The 19876-nt window shown below is 39.1% G+C and overlaps 1 protein-coding gene across 10 annotated transcripts in view; it reads right to left on the minus strand.

Annotated features, from left to right (window-relative positions):
* Positions 1–14789: 14789 nt before the first annotated feature.
* Positions 14790–19876, minus strand: part of PTBP3 (polypyrimidine tract binding protein 3) — a 97677-nt gene continuing 92590 nt past the window's right edge. For all 10 annotated transcript variants that reach the window (XM_058523793.1, XM_058523790.1, XM_058523788.1 and 7 more), the window contains one exon: positions 14790–19864. In XM_058523793.1, the coding sequence (XP_058379776.1) occupies positions 19732–19864 (133 nt within the window). In that variant the 3' untranslated portion in view covers positions 14790–19731. The remainder of the gene's footprint in view (positions 19865–19876) is intronic.

Genomic DNA, 19876 nt, shown 5'->3' on the forward strand with positions numbered 1-19876 from the left:
TGACATTCTAGGCTGATAGGCATGTGGAGTATATGGAATGAGAAAGCATCCAGAACAAGCTGTAGAACCAACGTGGTGCTCAGCACACATTTGTTAGCCAAAGGGTGTTATTTGTATTGTGTGTTTGGTACCATCTGTGCTACAATTCCTACTCCAAACGCAAAGTGTCTCTGTTTCAAGGGGAGTGCAGGTTTTTATTTTAAAGCAAGGTCTGGTTTTGAGTTATTATTATGTGGCAAAAAAGAGGGGACTTTGATGAGTGTAGGAAGATGAAGAAGTACAGACAATTCTCTTAGGAAGTTTGGCTGTGAAGGGGAAGATGAGAAATAGAAGGGTAGGCAAAGGAGCACTGAGGGTTTTCTTTGCTTGTTCTAAGATTGGAGAGACTTGAGCATGTTGAAAAGGCTGATAGGAGGGCGGCTGGGTGGTGCAAACGGTTAAGTGCGTGCGCTCCGCTTCAGCGGCCCGGGGTTGGCAGGTTCGGATCCCAGGTGTGCACCGACGCACTGCTCGTCACGCCATGCTGTGGCAGGCATCCCATGTAAAGTAGAGGAAGATGGACACAGATGTTAGCTCAGGGCCAATCTTCCTCAGCAAAAAAGAGGAGGATTGGCATCGCATGTTAGCTCGGGGTTGATCTCCCCCACACACACAAAAAGGCTGATAGGAAAATCCGGTAGAGCAGATGAGGGGAAAGAAGCAGAGAACGGACAATGGATGTAGATAATGGGTCGTGGATAGAGTGAAATCTCTGGGGGAGGTAGGACGAGATAACTGAACACAGAAGAAAAAGGGACAGAGACTGGCTGTGGCTGCAGTGAGTTTGAGAGTCCCTGGTAGGTTGCTGGGGACTGCGGGCCATCAAGGCAATTAGGGGGTGGGTAGAAAACAACTGGATCTGCCTATTTGTGTGAATATCTGAACACCGATGCCAAATTTGTACAAATTTCTTCAGTTTCATGCTGAAGTTTGTGGGTGGCCAGAAAAACATTCACTTGGCTAAATTTAGAAACTATTATCCTGCTTTGAGGCGAGCCTAACTTTTCCAAGCTTTTCAAAAAAAAGCTAACTTGCAATTGAGCTTATTTTGTTTGGAATAAAGAATTGAAGCCCTGAAGACACTGAATCTGAAATATAAAGGCTCAAATTTCAACCTTGTTGGTTCCTCTAAGTATTTATAACAAAAATCCATTTCTAGATTCTTCAAGCTGATATTAAAATGTTTCATTTTTCTCATCTTGATGATGCTCTAAAGGACAAGGATTTTGAGATCGGTTTCCAAGAAAAACAAATTCCAAGCTCATCTATTCCAGCTGCAGGATAAATTCAGCCTAACTTCGGGGGTAAACCCAAATTTCCTTTGTGAAACTCCGGGGAAAATTCTTCCTTCCTGATATTTAGTCTTTGCCAGAAAAAGCCTGAAGAAAGGTTTAAGTGACACAATTTTGAGTCAGTTGCATAAGAAAACATTTAGAAAAGCATGCTGGCGAATTTAGGAACAAAGTAGTTGCCTGTTTATCACAAAGAAGAGAACTGATTTTGTAGGCCATTGTATCATTTCCATCAATGTACATTTGCTAAACTGATTCCTCTGCACCTCTGGCTTTGTAAACCACACACAATGGCAGCCTCGGCTTTGAAAATGCTGTGCCTGGGGCCGGCCCCGTGGCTTAGCGGTTAAGTGCTCGAGCTCCACTACTGGCGGCCCGGGTTCGGATCCCGGGCGCGCACTGACACATCGCTACTCTGGCCATGCTGAGGCTGCGTCCCACATACAGCAACTAGAAGGATGTGCGACTATGACATACAACTATCTACTGGGGCTTTGGGGGGAGAAATCGGAGAAAAAAAGGAGGAGGATTGGCAATAGGTGTTAGCTCAGAGCCCATCTTCCTCAGCAAAAAGAGGAGGATTAGCATGGATGTTAGCTCAGGGCTGATCTTCCTCACAAAAAAAAAGAAAAGAAAAGAAAAGAAAATGCTGTGCCTTCCACACTGTGAAAGATGCAAGGCTTATTATGGTAAAGCCAAAATTGCTACTCAGTGTTCACACTGACGCCACCTTAGTAAGGTTAAAAAACACGGATTTCGGGCCGGCCCGTGGCTTAGCGGTTAGATGCACACGCTCCGCTGCTGGCGCCCGGGTTCGGACCCGGCGTGCACCAACGCACCGCTTCTCCGGCCATGCTGAGGCCACGTCCCACATACAGCAACTAGAAGGACGTGCAGCTATGACATACAACTATCTACTGGGGCTTTGGGGGAAAAAATAAAGAAAGAAATAAAATTAAAAACAAAAAACAAAAAAACACGGATTTCTTCAAGACCAAAATACATTTGTTCTCAAAAATTGCCATTGCTTTATTTGTTTTGGGCCACGGTGTTTATTATAAACCTTCTAATCACCCTAAAGGGGGGCATGAGATTTGTATGTTTATCAAAGGAGAATAAAAAAGGGTTGAGAAAAACTGCTCCAAATGGAAAAAATAGGCTGAGAATGAAGACACTGGTAGAGGGATAAGGAACTGCTGTCTGCAGAGCCTCCACCATGTTGACAGTATCGTATTTAATTCAAATTCCTGGCTTAGTTGGAGGGCATATCTGGCCCCTTGCGGAGGGTGACTTTAGGATAAGCAACACTTTAGCGTGAAGGCATTTTATTTTACTTTTTATTTTCTTGGTGAGGAAGATCAGCCCTGCGCTAACATACGATGCCAGTCCTCCTTTTTTTTTTTTTTGCTGGGGAAGATTGGCGCTGGGCTAACATCCGTGCCCATCTTCCTCTACTTTATATGGGATGCTGCCACAGCATGGCTTGACAAGCAGTGCATTGGTGCGTGCCCAGGATCCAAACCTGCGAACCCCAGGCTGCCGAAGCAGAGCACGTGCACTTAACCACTGCGCCACCGGGCTGGCCCTGCGTGAAGGCATTTTAGATCTCAGGCTTTGGGTCTGAGATGGATGGGCAGGTTTTTCCTTGTCCACCTGACCCTTTTATGTCCATTGAGATCATTAATACCAGATTACTCCCCGGACCTTTCGTGGATTGTCTCGTGTCAGAGTAGGAATATGGCAAACCAGGAAGATTACTCCAGCTTTATGCTAATTTCCATCATTTTCCAGCCAAACTATTGTTTACCTGACTGACACCGCTCTAAGATGATGGTATAATATTAGGACCTATCCCACTAGTTTAAGACATCTTTGACTTTTTCCAAACACCTAGCTAAGATAATTAGCTCTTGAGGCAGAGACAAAGGAAGAAAGCAATCTTCCTCCCTACTGGATTTCTAGCTTCATCCTTGTGTCTGTGCTGCATCCCTGGGATCTAAGGGAAAGGGGAAATGTCTATTCACTGGAGGAAAAGTTAGAACTTCTGGCTCATTTCTTCATGGGAGATGAAGGTCAAGCATACAACTTGGGGACTGGACTGTTTAAATAATAGATGACTTTTGGATAACATTTATTATGCACAGGCACTATTCTAAGTAACTTTATATATAGTAAGTCATGTATTTCTCACACCTCTATGAGAAAGGTATTATCATCATCCCCATTTTATAGAGAGGCAACCAAATCGCCAAGTGCTATGGACTGAATTGTGTCCCCCAAAATTCATATGTTGAAGCCCTAACCCTCAGTGTGACTGTATTTGGAGATAGGGCCTTTAAAGAGGTGATTAAGGTTAAGTGAGGTCATAAGGGTGGGGCCAGAATCCAATAGGATTGGTGTCCTTATAAGAGGAAGAGACCCCAAGGATGCACATACACAGAGCAAAGGGCGTGAGGACACAGCAAGAAGCTGGCTGTCTGCAAGCCAAGGGGAGGGGCCTCAGGAGAAACGAAACTTGCTGACAACTTGATCTTGGACTTCCAGCCTCCAGAACTGTAAGAAAATTAATTTCTGTTGTTTAAAAAGCCCAGTCTGTGGTATTTTCTTATGGCACTCCTAGCTAACTAATACACCAAGAAACTAAGAAATTTGCCCAGGATCGCACAGCTCTTAAGTGTGGAGCTAAGATTTGAACTCAGCCAGTCTGGCTTCAGAAATCAGGCTCTTGACCTTCTTCTGTCTTCATCTCTTCTGTCTTCCTCCCATGGCTTAAAGCGACACTTCCCAGTAGAAACATAATGCAAGCCACAAATTTGAGCCTCATATGTAATTTACAGTTTTCTAGCAGGCACATTTTAAAAAACAGATGGAATTAATTTTAATAATATCTTATTTAACCCAATATACCAAAGTATTATTTCAGCACGTAATCAATATGAAAAGTTATTAATGAGATATTTAACATTCTTTCTTTTGTACCAAGTCTTCAAAATCCAGGGTTCATTTTACACTTACAGCACATCTCAATTTGGACTTGCCACATTTCAAGTGTCCAATAAGCCACGTGTGGCCAGGGGCTACCATATTAGACAGCACAAGTCTACAGCTCTTTCATGGCTCTCCAGTGTGTACAAGACAAAGTCAAGACTCCTTAAACTGGCAGAGAATGCCTGTCCTGATGCGGCTCCACTCATGTTCCTAGCTTTATCTCATGTCCTTCCTAGCTTCACATCTTATGCTCCTTAAACTGACAATACTTAAACGTTAGCCTTCTGTTTCACACCATGCTTTTACCTTGGCATCTTTGCTCATGCTTTTCCCATTGTCTGGATGCCCTTCCTCTCATTCCTGTGGCCTCCTCCTGCCCATTCTATGATACCCAGCTCAAGTTTCCCCTCCTCCAGAAGCCTTTCCTACAGCTCACACTGAATTAGATCCTTCTCCTATGTGTGGCCATAACATTTCATCCTAATCCATCCTGATGTTTAACTCATTTTATTGTAATTATTTGTATATGTGTCTGTCACTCTGATTAGACTCTGAGCTCTAAAGCAGAGGATGTGCTTTATTTCTCTCTGTGCCCAGCACAGAATCCAACACATAACAAGCACAAGCAAACATGTGTGGAACTCAACTGAACTCAGACACACTTTGATATACAGGATTCCTCATCTTGGTAAACCAGGATTCTCCTGATATCCTGAGGAAACCAGACACAGGCTACTTGGAGGGGAATAATTGGAGGGCAGTAGAGTTACTGAGGGATGAACTGTTGGGGGTGCATGCACAGTTAGTGCCTCGTCTCTACCAGACTCCTTAAATAAACATACGATCTAAGTAAAAACAAGTTTTCTACGCAAAAGCAGTGTCAAAAGCTGGCTCTCCAAATATCACCAACATACCTGCTGATAAAGCAAAGCTAGTTTATTGCTTACCTCAGTAAGCTTTGAAAAAGCTTTGGCAGTGTTTTGTTTTTTTGTGTGTGTGTGAGGAAGATCAGCCCTGAGCTAACATCCATGCCAATCCTCCTCTTTTTGCTGAAGAAGACCGGCCTTGAGCTAACATCTGTTGCCAATCCTCCTCCTTTTTTTCCCTTTTTCTCTCCAAAGCCCCAGTAGATAGTTGTATGTTGTGGTTGCACATCCTTCTAGTTGCTGTATGTGGAACACCACCTCAGCATAGTCAGACAAGCGGTGTGTCGGTGCCAATCCTCTTTTTGCTGAGGAAGACCAGCCCTGAGCTAACATCTATCGCCAATCCTCCTCCTTTTTCTCCCTTTTTCTCTCTGCAGCCCCAGTAGATAGTTGTATGTCATAGTTGCACATACTTCTAGTTGCTGTATGTGGGACGCCGCCTCAGCATGGCTGGACAAGCGGTGTGTCAGTGCACACCCGGGATCCGAACCCAGGCCGCCAGCAGCGGAGTGCACACACTTAACCACTATGCCACAGGGCTGGCCTGGCAGTGTCTTAAATGGTCTCAGATCGGGGGAGTAAGGTCAGAATTTATTAAGAAGTGGAAGTTTATGGCAGGTCTTTCAAAGAGGGGGAGGCGGAATCTTGATTAGGATTGGGTAAAGGTCATGAACCACAGTCCAGGATTGGTGGAAATAGCAAGGAGAGGATTTTGAGGGGGAGGAACTCAAAGAATCTTAGGGCACAAACTATTGACGCTTTCCACTGAAAATCTGATGAGTCTTTCTGGAAGATCCTATATGAAAAATCAAACCATTTACCTACACAGGAGACTCCTGGAAAAATAAAAGTCATACTAACGAAGACAGAACAGCAGCAAAGTCTTGCTAATGAAGACAAAGAGATAGCACAAAGTTGTGCTAACGTAGACAGTAAAGGAGTGGTTCTGTGTCCAGACTGAGTGTAGGGGTAGGTGGTTTCAGTCCTCAGAAGCTTCAAGACTAACACTCTAGTCTCCCTTTTCAATCAGACTGCAACTCCTTGTGGCAGTCACTTTTCGCTCACCAACTCTGTAACCATTTCCAATCTTCCTTTCTGTTTTATACGCCTAATAGAGGCTGGAAAAGCTAAATATGTGCTTGGCCTCCCCTGCAGCTAGATGGCCACATAACAGTTCTAGCCAGTGACCTACAGACGAGGGTCTTCTGCTTTCCTCAGGACCACACCTGGGACTTCGTCTCAGCACCAAGTGGCTGCGGGCAGGATGAGAAAAGCTGCTATTCTCTTCCTCCCAGGAAGAAAGTTCTCTGGGTGCTGGGGGAGATTCTTGGCTGCAGCAGTCTGTCTGGGAGCTGGGAGCTGGAAGAGAGGGAGACATCTTGGTTCAAAGGCCACAGATTTTCACTTTTCTTACCAAATTTCTGCAGATGTTCCTCAATAAATTTTCCTTTGTTTGCCGTTTCCCTCAGGACTATTTCCAGAGCCCTTAAATTGTTGCTTTTTTTTTTGGTTTTCATCAGTTTTACTGGGGAGCAGGTCAGCGGAGCTCCTCATGCTGTCATGCCAGAAGTCAATCTTCAGAACTATTTATGTTAAATTCCAGGGCTGGCAAAGTTGTTTGAGGAGACTCAGGATGAAGGACAATATGTATTTGATTCTAAGTGGTGGTTTTATTTATGCAAGAAAAGTATCTAAAACCCTGAAATAATACAAAATGATTATGTGACCCAATCCTATAATGTTGGACGTTAGCTTGTAGAAAACTGCTAAGAGTGTGATTTAAAAAAATATATCCTATGGAAAACCTCAAATGTTATGGTTTAATTGCCTGCAAAAGATTAACTGGTTTTATATCTAAATTAGAACTCTCATTTCAGAACTCCTTTCCCCCCTAATTATATGAAACCTACTTCTAATTCTTTTCCACCCAGCTCTGTCATTTTCCCAGCTCCTTCATTAATGAGTTAAATAAAACTTTAACTCATGCTACCTTGTGTATGAGAATTATGTTTTTAACAATTTAAGAATTTTGCTTTTCAAACCTCTGGAGTCTCAATTCTCTCATTTTATCCTAGACAAATAGCACAGACTCGTCACTCAGATTAACAAACAGACAGCTTTTTTGAGCCTGGCTCCTAAGTTCCTAAAGATTCTCTTAGCAGTCATGAGTTCCTAAAGGGAAAAATGTGTTTTATGGGTTGAATTGTGTCACCCTCAAATTCATATGTTGAAGTCCTAACCTCCAGTACCTCAGAATGTGACCGAATTTGGAGACGGGGCCTTTACAGAGGTAATGAAGGTAAAATGAGGTCAGATGGGTGGGCCCAAGCCCATTATGACTGGCGTCCTTATAAGAGATTAGGACACACACATACAGAGAAGACTATGTGAGGACACAATTAGAAGGCAGCCACCTACAAGAGAAGAAACCAAACCTGCGGACACCTTGTTCTCAGACATCTAGCTTCCGGAACTTTGAGGAAATAACTTCATTTGTTTCAGCCACCCAGTTTGTGGTACTTCGTTACGGCAGCTCTAGCAAAGTAATACATTGTGCAAGGGAATATTCTGGCTTCCTTGGGATTGACCATATCTGAGATACCCATGCTTTTAGGGGACATCATGGAAGAAGTTATGACTACCCCAAAAATGTATGGGTCTAGGGCAATAGATTCAGTGAGGGTAGGGATCTGTAAATATATACACTCTAAAAGACAGTTGTGCTGTTGGAGTTTGTCACCAAATTCCTAAGCCCTAGAGTGGAGTGGAGAGTAGTGTTTTTATAGGTTGAGGCAGAGCCTCCACCACTTCCTTCAGTGACTATTTACTCAGCTCTCTGTGTATTTCACTGATCAGCTTGTTTTAGACATGTTGGTTTATAGTAACTAGTTGGCTGTCCAGAAAGTCACCAGAAGCACCAAGATTCTATCTATGATCTCAGCAGTTTTACTTCAGGGATGATAGGGACTGCCAAGAAAAAAAATTAGAGGCTGGTTCCACCAGAAGCTCATACCAGCTGCAAGGAAATGGCAAATCTTTATTTATTCAACAGATAATCTACTGTAAGCTGGTCTCCCCACGGGTGCTTTATTTCTTTTATTTTTTTTGTGTGTGAGGAAGATCAGCCCTGAGCTAACATCCATGCCAATCCTCCTCTTTTTGCTGAGGAAGACCGGCTCTGAGCTAACATCCATTGCCAATCCTCCTCCTTTTTCTCCCCAAGGCCCCAGTAGATGTATGTCATAGTTGCACATCCTTCTAGTTGCTGCATGTGGGACGCGGCCTCAGCATGGCCGGAGAAGCGGTGCATCAGTGCCCGCCCAGGATCCAAACCCAGGCCGCTGGTAGAAGAGCGCACGCACTTAACCGCTAAGCCATGGGGCTGGCCCCTGTGCTTTATTTCTTAAGGGAAGACTCTGCTACTTAGTGAACAGGGGTTATCATTAGCACTCTGTAATCTCTTTAATCTTCATGGCCTTTTTTGTGAGAATTTAAAGCAGTCTGGAGGGGAGCTGACTTGTCATATGCCAAGCACACAAGTTAACATCTATAGCTCTAAGAACTGTATTTTTCGAAAAAAGAAAAAAGCATGATCTGAAAATAGAAAGACACTATGCCTGTAGTGGAAAATCTGGGGCAGATGGCCACTGTTCCTGGACCATATTGAGATGTTTAAAAACACTACATGTCTTGGGCCGGCCCCGTGGCTTAGTGGTTGGGTGTGCGCGCTCCGCTGCCAGCGGCCCCGGTTCGGATCCCGGGTGCGCACCGACGCACCGCTTCTCCGGCCATGCTGAGGCCGCGTCCCGCGTACAGCAACTAGAAGGATGTGCAGCTATGACGGACAGCTATCTACTGGGGCTTTGGGGGAAAAATAAATAAATTAAAAAAAAGTCTTTAAAAAAAAAAAAACACTACATGTCAGTGAATTGGGTAAATTCTTTAGAATTGGTTTGGAAGCTGGTATCGTGCTGCATGAAAGGACATACCTGTGCCTTACACCCTTATGATAGTCCTTGATGGAATGGCTAGAGTAACTTGCATAACTTCGGACCCTCCAGCAAACGATGTGTCTATCAAATTGGCCTAAGTGCAGCAGTAAGAGGCCTGGGAGGGAGAGAATCATTGGGACAGTCCTAAACCTTGTTTTTTGTTTTGTTTTTCCAAGTAAGTTTTTATTCCTACCTAAATAGTTTTATTTCACTCTCAAGCCCATATTTATTGTTTCTGTCATAAAGGATAGATATGCAGTGGAAATCTTTAGGATAAACAAGGCAACCAACAGACAGCTATGATTAACATACCAAAAATCTTTTGCAAAAGAACCTTAAAATAAAATCACAGACAGTACAAACATAAATAAATAAAACATTAATGAACTAAAAAAACAAACTTTTTTGAGGGATCAAAACAAGTGAAAAGCAGGTTCTTTGAAAATACTTTTGGCAAGATGGCTTAAGAAAAAGAGAAAAGGCACAACTAAAAAAAAAAGTAACTAAAAAATGGCTGTAATTACCAATTAGAGAGATTTAAAAATACTATAAACAACTTTTTACTGGTCAGTTTGAAAACTACTATATAAAATAAATAGTTAATAATCTTCCATGTAGAAGAAGAGAGTGAGCAGGGGCACAGAAAACACTGAATACGAATTGTGTAGGTTAGGTGACAGGAACAGGAAGTTTCATTATACTAGTCTTTCTACTTTTACAAATGTTTGAAATTTTCCATAAAAACAGACTTAAAAAAAAAATCAAGGTAAACAAATTTTTGGAGGATGATAGAAAACAAAATAATTTTTTTTGTGTGTGAGGAAGATCAGCCCTGAGTTAACATCCTATGCCAATCCTCCTCCTTTTTGCTGAGGAAGATTGTCCCTGGGGTAACATCTGTGCCCATCTTCCTCTACTTTATATGGGACACCGCCACAGCATGGCTTGGCGAACTTGCGAACCCTGGGCCGCCGAAGCGGAGCGTGCGTACTTAACTGCTGCACCACCAGGCTGGCCCCCAAAATAATTATTTTGAAAACAGGCAAGCAAAGAGAAAGAACCCAGCATTTTTCTTGTCTTTCCTATAGAAACTGTACCACAGAGTAACCAAAGAGTTGATATACAGAAGTTTCCCTTATTATATAAAAGTAATCCAAATAATACATACAAAAGGAATGATAGACCTTTGCCATTCTGCAATCCCTAAAATTTAACTGATCTACACAATGATCATCAATGGCTGCTACCATTACAAGAACAGACACGTTACCTAACTGCCCATCTATGAAGTATTCTTGCTGAAAAAAAGCGGGAGGTAAGGAAAGCAGCAGTTCCCAATTTACAGAAAACTTGAGGCGGAGACACATATTGAAGAAATAACATCAAGGTGACATAATCAGAAAAATCCAGACTGTTAGAACTTTTACAGAGCAACTAGCTCAGCTCCTTCAACAAATAAGTCGCAAGACAAAAAAAAAAAAAAAAGGATGAAAAGGGAAGCTATACATTAAAAGACTTTATCAACAATTGCAATGTATGGACTCATACATACTGAAATGTTTAGAGATGAAACTGGGATTTGTTTCAAAATAATCCAGGGAACAGGGTGAAGAATAGTTGAAACAAGATTGGCCACTTGTTGCAGTTGGGTATTGGGTATACGGGGCTTCTTCATACTATACTAATTAGTATGTATTTAAGAATCTTAATGACAAGAAGTTTTGCTCAGCTTTTTGAATCAAGTCTCCTCCTAGGTTGCTAGAGAGCTAGATAGGTCTTTCTGGCTTTTCTCGATGGAAACACATGTTAACGGGTTGGGCACCAAATAGCCCACCACATCAAGCTTGTAGTTACAAAAACAAAACTAAAATGTATTAACAAAATCTTTGTCATGGAAACATTTTTTCCTATAGGTATGCAATGGTCAGAGAAATGCAATATATGCATATGTGGGAGAGTTTCACCGTGAAACTCAGCCCATGGTATCTTGACTATTTTATAACAAGGTCTTACTGGGTAGAATAATCAGCTGATTTAAGAAGCAAGGAGAATGGTATTTATAGCTCCTTGTTCAATTACAATCATTTTTCAAAATCCTTTTAATTGAGGTATAACACAGATAAATGCACAAATCCTAAGCATACAAAGCTCAATGAATTATCAGAAACTAAACACTCCTAGGTAACTGGTACAAAGGTTAAGAAATAAAACAACCACACACCAGAACCCTCTCCTCATACCCTCAAGTATCTCCTTCCCAAAGGTAACCACTATCCTGTTTTTGAACTTGATGTAAATAGAATTATACATTGTGTATTCTTTTTTTGTGTGTGTGAGGAAGATCAGCCCTGAGCTAACATCCATTGCCAATCCTCCTCTTTCCCCTTTTTCTCCCCAAAGCCCTAGCAGATAGTTGTAAGTCACAGCTGCACATCCTTCTTAGTTGCTGTATGTGGGACGAGGCCTCAGCAGGGCCTGACCAAGCGGTGCGTCAGTGCGTGCCCAGGATCTGAATCCGGGCCGCCAGTAGCGGAGTGCGTGCACTCAACCGCTAAGCCACGGGGCCGGCCCCTGCATTGTGTATTCTTTTGTGTACGGCTTCGTTTGTTCAACATCACATCTTCCATTTAGCTTTTATGTAGTTTTATTGTGTTCATTTGCATAACTATAAAGTATTCCATTATATAAATACTATCATGAAATCTCTATCTCTAATAGTGCCTGTTTCCCTCAAGTTTACTTTGTCTAACATTAATATAACTAATGCCAGCTTCCATTTGGTTAAAGACAATCTCTTAACAGGTTAGAATTTGACATTTGTATTCTGCAGGATCAAGGATTTAGCAGATTATTCCACAGCCTGAGACACAGAACAAGGATTATAGGTGTTTACCTAATCTGAGGGCAATTTACTCCAACAGAACCACTGAGTTTTTCCTGTTACCCTAAATCCTTAGAACAAACATAGGAATGAAAGAAAATAAATATACAAATCTTCATGGAACATTAGAATCGTTCACTTTTCCTGGTTAATTATACTTTCTTTATACTGGCAGAGGTGGGAGTTCTACATCTAAATCCAATGGCTTACAAATGCAGTAATTCCAACAAAATTGTTACTAGAATTTTATCAGTTCAGCATAAATTGTTTCGATAGCAACACAGTGACAAATTTCCATTAGAAGATGAAATAGGACAACAGAAAAATAATCATTAATGTAGGAACAATCACACAAATTGTAAACAGAGTGGGTTTAACACTTCTATTTCTAACTCAGCATCCCAGTTCCATTATTGACAAACATTGGGCATTAAAAATTGGGTGCAACTTGTTTGACAGTGTCCTCTTACTTGATTATTTCCTCAACTGTTCTGCAAGTAATGGTGTGTCTTAGAAATGATCTTTGCTCTGAAACGGCTTATTTCTAAGAATGAAGAGTAGATAATTATTGCAGGGTATGTGTTCCTACGTGTTCATAATTAGCTATAGAATAGCTTTAGCCATACGTATTGACTGAAATTGCCTAGAGAGAGGACTCATGATCCATTTTTCGTGCTTCATATTGAAGGCAAGAGTTCAAGACTATTTGATTTGTGGACTTAGGCTGACATTTCCACTAGATCACACATTTCTAAAAGGTAAATCACCATGTCCTTAATCTTTGTATCTTTCCCAGCACCTTGCTCAATTGCTGGTATAATCAGTATTTGGTGAGCTGAATGAACAATTTTTATTAAACAGTGTTATAGGCTGAATTGTGTTCCCTCAAAATTCTTATGTTGAAGGCCTAAACACAAGTACCTCAGAATGTGACTCTATGCGGAGACTGGGCCTTTAAAGAGGTGATTAAGGTAAAATGAGGTCAGAGGGGTAGGCCCTAACCCAATACAACTGGTGTCCTTAGAGAGAGATTGGGACACAGACACACACAAAGGAAAGACCACGTGAAGACAAGGGGAGAAGACGGCCATCGATAAGCCAAGGAAAGAGGCTTCAGAAGAAAGCAACCCTGCTGACACCTTGGTCTTGGACTTCTAGCCTCTAGAACTATAAGAAAATAAATTTCTGTTGTTTAAGCTACCTAGTCTGTTACTACCTTCTTCTGTCAGCCCTAGTAAACTAATAAAAATAGTAACTACATTTTTTAAGAGTTAGTTTTCTCAAATTTACAACTTGAAATCTCATTTTACTTTAAAATTTTCAAAAGTAGGTGGGCATTTTTACCCTTCAGCAGAAACACCTCCACCGTTTATGCACGTCTATAAATGGGTTTTGGTAGTTTCCAGAAGAGTATATAAATACCCCAATTCTGTGTACAGACCTTCAAGATAACCCTCACAGCACTTGGCAGGACAGAACTACAACACCTGGGGGCAATGGAGAGTACCAGATAACGTCGAGGAGACCTGGGTTCCAGTCCAGACTCTGCAATTATCTGGCATGTGGCCTTGGGCAAGTCAGTTCCTTCTCTGTGTCGCTTTAAAAAGTGGAAGTTGAACTGGTGGGTCACTTAGATCCACTTATGCTCAAAACTGCATGACTCTTAATGATGGTTATAAGCCCTCTGTTATGTAAATAAGCATTTCATGGTTTACAAAGACCTCATTTGGCCATAGGGTTATTTTATCTTTTCCTGATAAAAATGCCTCTTATGCTTAAAAAAGAAAATCTGATCTAGTCACACTTATGGAGACAATAGATTTTATAGGTGAGCTAGCAAAGATCAGTAGTGGTTACCTAATTTTCTATTCCATTAAAAATAAATTCCCACTTAAAAGATCCTAGAGTAAAAGATTAAAATAAATGACTGCTTAGACTCCCATAATCCAATAACTCTAGAGTCTAGACATAAAAGATTTGTCTAAGGGAAAGCAATATAGAGGCAGCTGGTAACTGTTACCCTTTAATGAAAAAGGACACAAATTTGGTTTGAGATCACACTTTATGTCTCAAAATTTATGTATACTAATTCCATAGGGAAGCCAAAACGAACTGGAAAAAGTGTTCCAACTCTTGTTTGGCATTGCACATATATCAAGTGTGGGAGAGAGAGAAAGATACACAGAGAGAAAGAGAGAGCGAGCACTCACGCCAAGTGTGGCAACGTGTACTTGCATTAAAGGGGGAGTGCCATAGAAGCTGCATCACAGGACGATTAGAAAAGCACTTTGCTCCCATTGAGAAGTGCTCCTTAATTAAAAGAGAGGTAGTTAGTAGACTTAGGATTTTTCCAGTTTTTCAAGTTGTGTGAATATGTGCTTGCTCTTCTCTAACTATGACAAGTTTAGATGGACGGCTATGAAAAAGAAAAGAAAATATGACATCATTAGAATTACAGGTAAGACAAGGAGAAACCCAAAGTACAGACAAGAACACAGAAAATTTTTAAGAGAGTACAGATGTCATGACATTTATTAAAAGGCATGCTACAATGCTATACTTATAGGAAAAGAGATTCGAGATATCAAGTAATAGTCAGCAAATATACAAACTGAATGAAAATGGAATATACTGTAGTGTACAGAAGCTTGAATTAACCATGCACTACGCATTTAGAAAATATGTTTTTTAATATTTTATCTTCTCTTTGCATATATAACATAATTCACTTCAACAATCACAGAATCCTTTTCTTCCAATGCCACAAACTGTGTTTACAAATGAAAGCTGGTACTGCTGCTTATCAAAATATACAAGACAATTGATGTTTTATATAAAACCACTTTATGTGTTAACTTGTTCCCAAAAACCTTTTTTTTTCTTTTTTGGCCTGGTTAAAAAAAATGTTGTTACAAATATTTACAGCATTTTCTTCTGTTAGATGAACATTCTTATAAACTGAAAAAGGGAATTTTATGAACAGACCACGTAAAACATAAGACAATGTCAGAGGCTCCTAGCTGTGCTATTTTTTTTCTTAAATACAGTACTGAAAATGCCCATCAAACCCTTGTCATCCTAATCCATTCTGTTCACATTTAAACTCCCATTTTCTCTAAGTAGTCTAGTCACCAATAGGAAATAGAAAGTAAAGGCCGCTTTGCACTGGGTCTCCTTTCAGAAAGGAGCTTGGGGAAAAAATGCTTAACAGAGAGGAGTGAAAACCAGAACAGTCAGTCTTTGGTCAGAGCAATGAGGTGACATTTTGATGCAAAACTTTGCTTGGTCAGCAATCTTTATAATTAGTACTTTCTGGATGTGGGATGAATTTTTAAAAGATCTGGGTAACAATGGTAAGGGGGAAAAAGGCCAGGGTATGATTTTTTTACATGACATCAAAAATAGCTATTCAAATATTTGTTATTACAACTACTACATAGATGCAAGAACTCAAAATAACACAACAACAACAACAATCTGTTTACAGTGCTGATTTAAGCTTGCCATGAACAGCTTTCAATCATGACTATTCTCACCAAGGTCAAAGGACCAGACCACTATCCCTGTTCTCTGGAACATACACTTCAGGTTACAAAAACTAAGATGAATACCACAGATTCAGAGCAGCTCTGTTCTTGGACCTGCACAATGCTATATAACGAATATTATATGATAAACCCTTGATAAAGGCAAAAGTGTAACTGAGACTTCATTTACAGTTACAATTCTTTGCTTGTATGAATAGTCTGTGGAATAACATTCTTTTAAAACTATATGGTACATATTTCCTGAAAACCAGAACACTGACACTACCTTAGTCTCAAATTGGAAGAAAATTAAGACTACTGAAGAAGGCACATAAACTTTGGTCCTGTTTTGTTTTCTCCCTCTATAAAACCCCAAAAACTAATATTTTAGTAATTTTCTATTTTAAACCATTCACAACTAACTGTTGGAATTTGCTCTGAAAAAAGACTGCAAATAGTCTTGTAGACAACAACACAGCTCTTTTAAAAGACAGCTGAGTTACATTTTCTTTAAAGGAAAAGTTTTGTGCAATCTAAATTGTATTTCTTTTAGCACAATAGTAGAATATTTTAAGTCTGGCAGTATTACTGTTGTTAACAATGGATCAAGATAAAGGAAAGGCTAAGAAAAATGCTTTGCACACAGTTGTGCTGTCTTTTTGGTTTTAAAAATAGCAGTACACATTAGGTTTTCTAAGAGAGATGCTGATAGCTTGGCAAACTTAGGGTTTTTAAGTGACTCACTGGGGGTAAAAACACATACTTCTGAGCTTGTCATCTTTTGTCCAAAAACATTTAGTGGGAAGAGAAGAGAAATTACATGATAATATACTCAATGAATACACTCTGCTGCTAATGACATGGAAGCTTTGAAAAGTTTATATGAAACTGAATATTCATGCAAGTTACTTCTCATCAACTGAAGCAGAACCTATGATCACCATCCTAGGTGGAGCCAAAGAAGGCATTGCTCCCATTAGGAATCAGGCAGACAGAAACTGTCTCTCCAAAAACTGAGATCTGCCACTTTCAACAACGAAATCAGAAACATTATTACAAACAACTGATTACAATATTTAGTCTTAAACAATTTACGGCATTCTGTAGGAGCTACTGGGTAATTCTGATACTTTCCAGGAGGTTATCAATTAAGATACTGGGTCATCTTTCTATTTGTTATCTCACACAAAACACATTTTACTGCTATGAAGTTATTTAAATCTCAAAGTAAAACTTTTTGGCATTAATTGCTACCGTTAAACACGTACTGCTATTTTTTAAAGTCCTGAATGTATATACTTTGCGTAAATGTCAAGATACCTCCAAAAGTGATGAGACAATACTCCTTAAAATAAAGTATATGAACTTAAAAATAGGATACTATGACAGATCAGTGAAAATAAACATTGCTTAGAAGATATCAAATAAATGCATGCCAAAACAGAAATACAAAGATCTAGTTTTTCCACTACCCTGATATTTTTTAATCTTTTTACAGACACTATGCCAACACAAATACTGTAGACCTCTATAATTCAAACAGCAAATAACCCAATATGGACACATCCATGTGCTACAGCTAATTTTAGATGCAAACTGATGGTTTCAAACACAGTATTTTAAACAAGAATATCTCTTTTTCCAAATCTTGATTTGATTTTCTCTGTAAATAAGTTAGAATGTATATAATGTGCATATGTATGTACAACATTAGAAAAGTGTATGTATGTATACACACTTACCTATACACACACACACACACACAAATCCCTGAAAAGGATTCAAATGTTCTCACTCCGATTTAAAGGCCATTCTCTACTTCAAAATTACATTCAACACCATTATGGTCTCCCTTCTGCTACACTTCTGCTATACTTACACTGAATGTTATGAGAATCATGAATTAAAATTACACAGTAATTCCTAACTCAAAGCTAATGAAATAATCCAATTTAACACGCTACTGAAAATTATAATAGTGCCTGTATGGAAAGAAAAAAAAAAGGAAGGAAATTCTCGGAGATTTCTCAAAGAAAAAATTTTTTTTCCCTCTCCTCAGTGTTTTGGTAAAAATATACCTTATAAGCGAGAAAACAAAAACTAGATAAACGATTACACCTACCTATTCAGCCAATGCTAAAATTGATCCATTTGAAAGGTCTCAATTTAGTGTCCTCCTTCCTATTCTACGAACTAACTGTTGCTCAGTGTTGAGTGAATTCTGCTTTTTAACAACCTATCATATCTTTTGTAGTCTCCAATTTTCTGTAAAATTTCTTTTGTAAAAACCTTCCTGTGTTCAAATTACAGCTGGAATATAGCAAAGAGATTGAGATATTCTTTTAAAAGGTGAGATGAACTACTCTGAGAATCTGAAAAGTATAAAAGGAGTGAACAAAAATGACACTTTTGACAAATTCTGCTTTTAAAAAACCTGGCCAAGCACTGAAGGAATAATTAACAAAAGCAAAGTTTCTCATTAAAAAGAAACGATTTACATTATACAATCACTGAAGCAACAGTAAAATGTACTCTTACATTCAAACAAAAAGAGAAGGACAGAGTATGAGCAAGAACCCACCTTCTCATACTCCATATGTGGGCACTCGGTAATGAAGTTACATTAACAAAGAAAAGCAAGTTCTCACTTGAGTACTGAGAAAAATCAAGCAAACCTGAGACAAATTCTAATGGTGATAAAGATTAGACAAGATCCAGAAACTGAGATTGTATCTGATAGCCCCAAACTGGTATGCTATAACTGGCAATGACTGCTATTGGTCACAACGTGAAGAGGCCTACAGGTGTGCACTGAGTTATTTCCCAAACCATTCACCCTTTCCCACCCCATCTCTGCACCAAAGCACCAAAAATGTGAATAAAAACTATTACTTATTGAAAACCACTTAAAACTGCCATGAACAAAACCCTTTAAAATCCTACCAAAACAGGGAAAGAAAAAACAAAACGCTCACCAAGCCCACAATATAGCTTTCAAGATACTCAGATAAAACTCTAACCTATTGTATCATAAGCACATAATAAGGCACATAATAGGAAATTAAGTAAATACACAGTAATTCTGAATAAGTATTAGAGATTACAGTGGTACAAAAAACCCTTGAGATTAATTTTTTTCTAAAAGAAGACCTTACCAAAAATAACTTTTAAAAAATCTGTCAAACCATATGATAGACCTGAATATTCTCCTTAAGACTGTAAACTTTTTTTCTGAAAACAATTATAAAAAAGTAGTTTATAAGTAGGATTATTTTTTTTAAATGTTCCAAGATCATATTATATTATTCAGCAAATAAGTGTCATTTTGAAATTTAAAACATGATTTTTCCTAATAAAATTATTAATTATTCTGACACCTTAACAGATCCTGGTTAGATTCCACTTAATTTCCTTGGGGACAGTTGAGACACTTTATTTCTTCAAATAGTCTTAAAAAATTAAAGATATGCATTATTCAAAGGAGTGTTTAACAGAGGAAAAAAAAAAACTATTGAAAGAAAACATGCAAGTTTATAATTTGCTTTCAATACAACCCAATGTTTATGTATAATAACTACCAATATATGCCAAATAATTACTGTAATTTATAAGTGAACATAATTTCCTATGGGGTCAAACTTCTGAATCATAAAGTTAAAAACCTGGTTATAAGTAATTCAAATTACTTACATCAAGTAATTTTAAAAGTCTGTTTATGTTTAAATTTTTCAAAGTACAAAGGAGTTTAGAAATGTTGTATAAGGCTGATCTGGACCCAAACTAAAAGTCTGTCCTCTTGAAATCCAATTTAATATAGGGAATTAAATTATTGAAGAAAATTTTTCTCCTGAAGATTATTTTCATAGAAACTATGGTACAAAGGAAAAACAAACCTTTGATCACATATTGGCAGGGAAAAAAAAGAAAAAAGAACATCCTTTGATTTTCTGAATATACTTGAATATCAAACTCTGAAAGAGTTATTTTTGTGAAAGAGGCAGAATTGGTCTTGAGCTGTTTCAGTCTTATATCTGAAAGTTTTACTGAAATTATGGTCCAGTCTTAGAAGAAAAATTCACAGAAAAGTCAGATTGTAGATTTTGAGAAAGAAACTCTGAGGTGGTGATTTTCTCCAAGGTCATGGTTATGAAGCTCAATGAGGGCCTGGATTGCTTCTTCCACAGATCCCAACTGAATGAGTGCCATTTTGCGATCTTTCCTGAAAATGGTA

This window comes from Diceros bicornis, chromosome 28 (genome assembly GCF_020826845.1).
Source record: "Diceros bicornis minor isolate mBicDic1 chromosome 28, mDicBic1.mat.cur, whole genome shotgun sequence".
Classification (NCBI taxonomy): domain Eukaryota; kingdom Metazoa; phylum Chordata; class Mammalia; order Perissodactyla; family Rhinocerotidae; genus Diceros; species Diceros bicornis.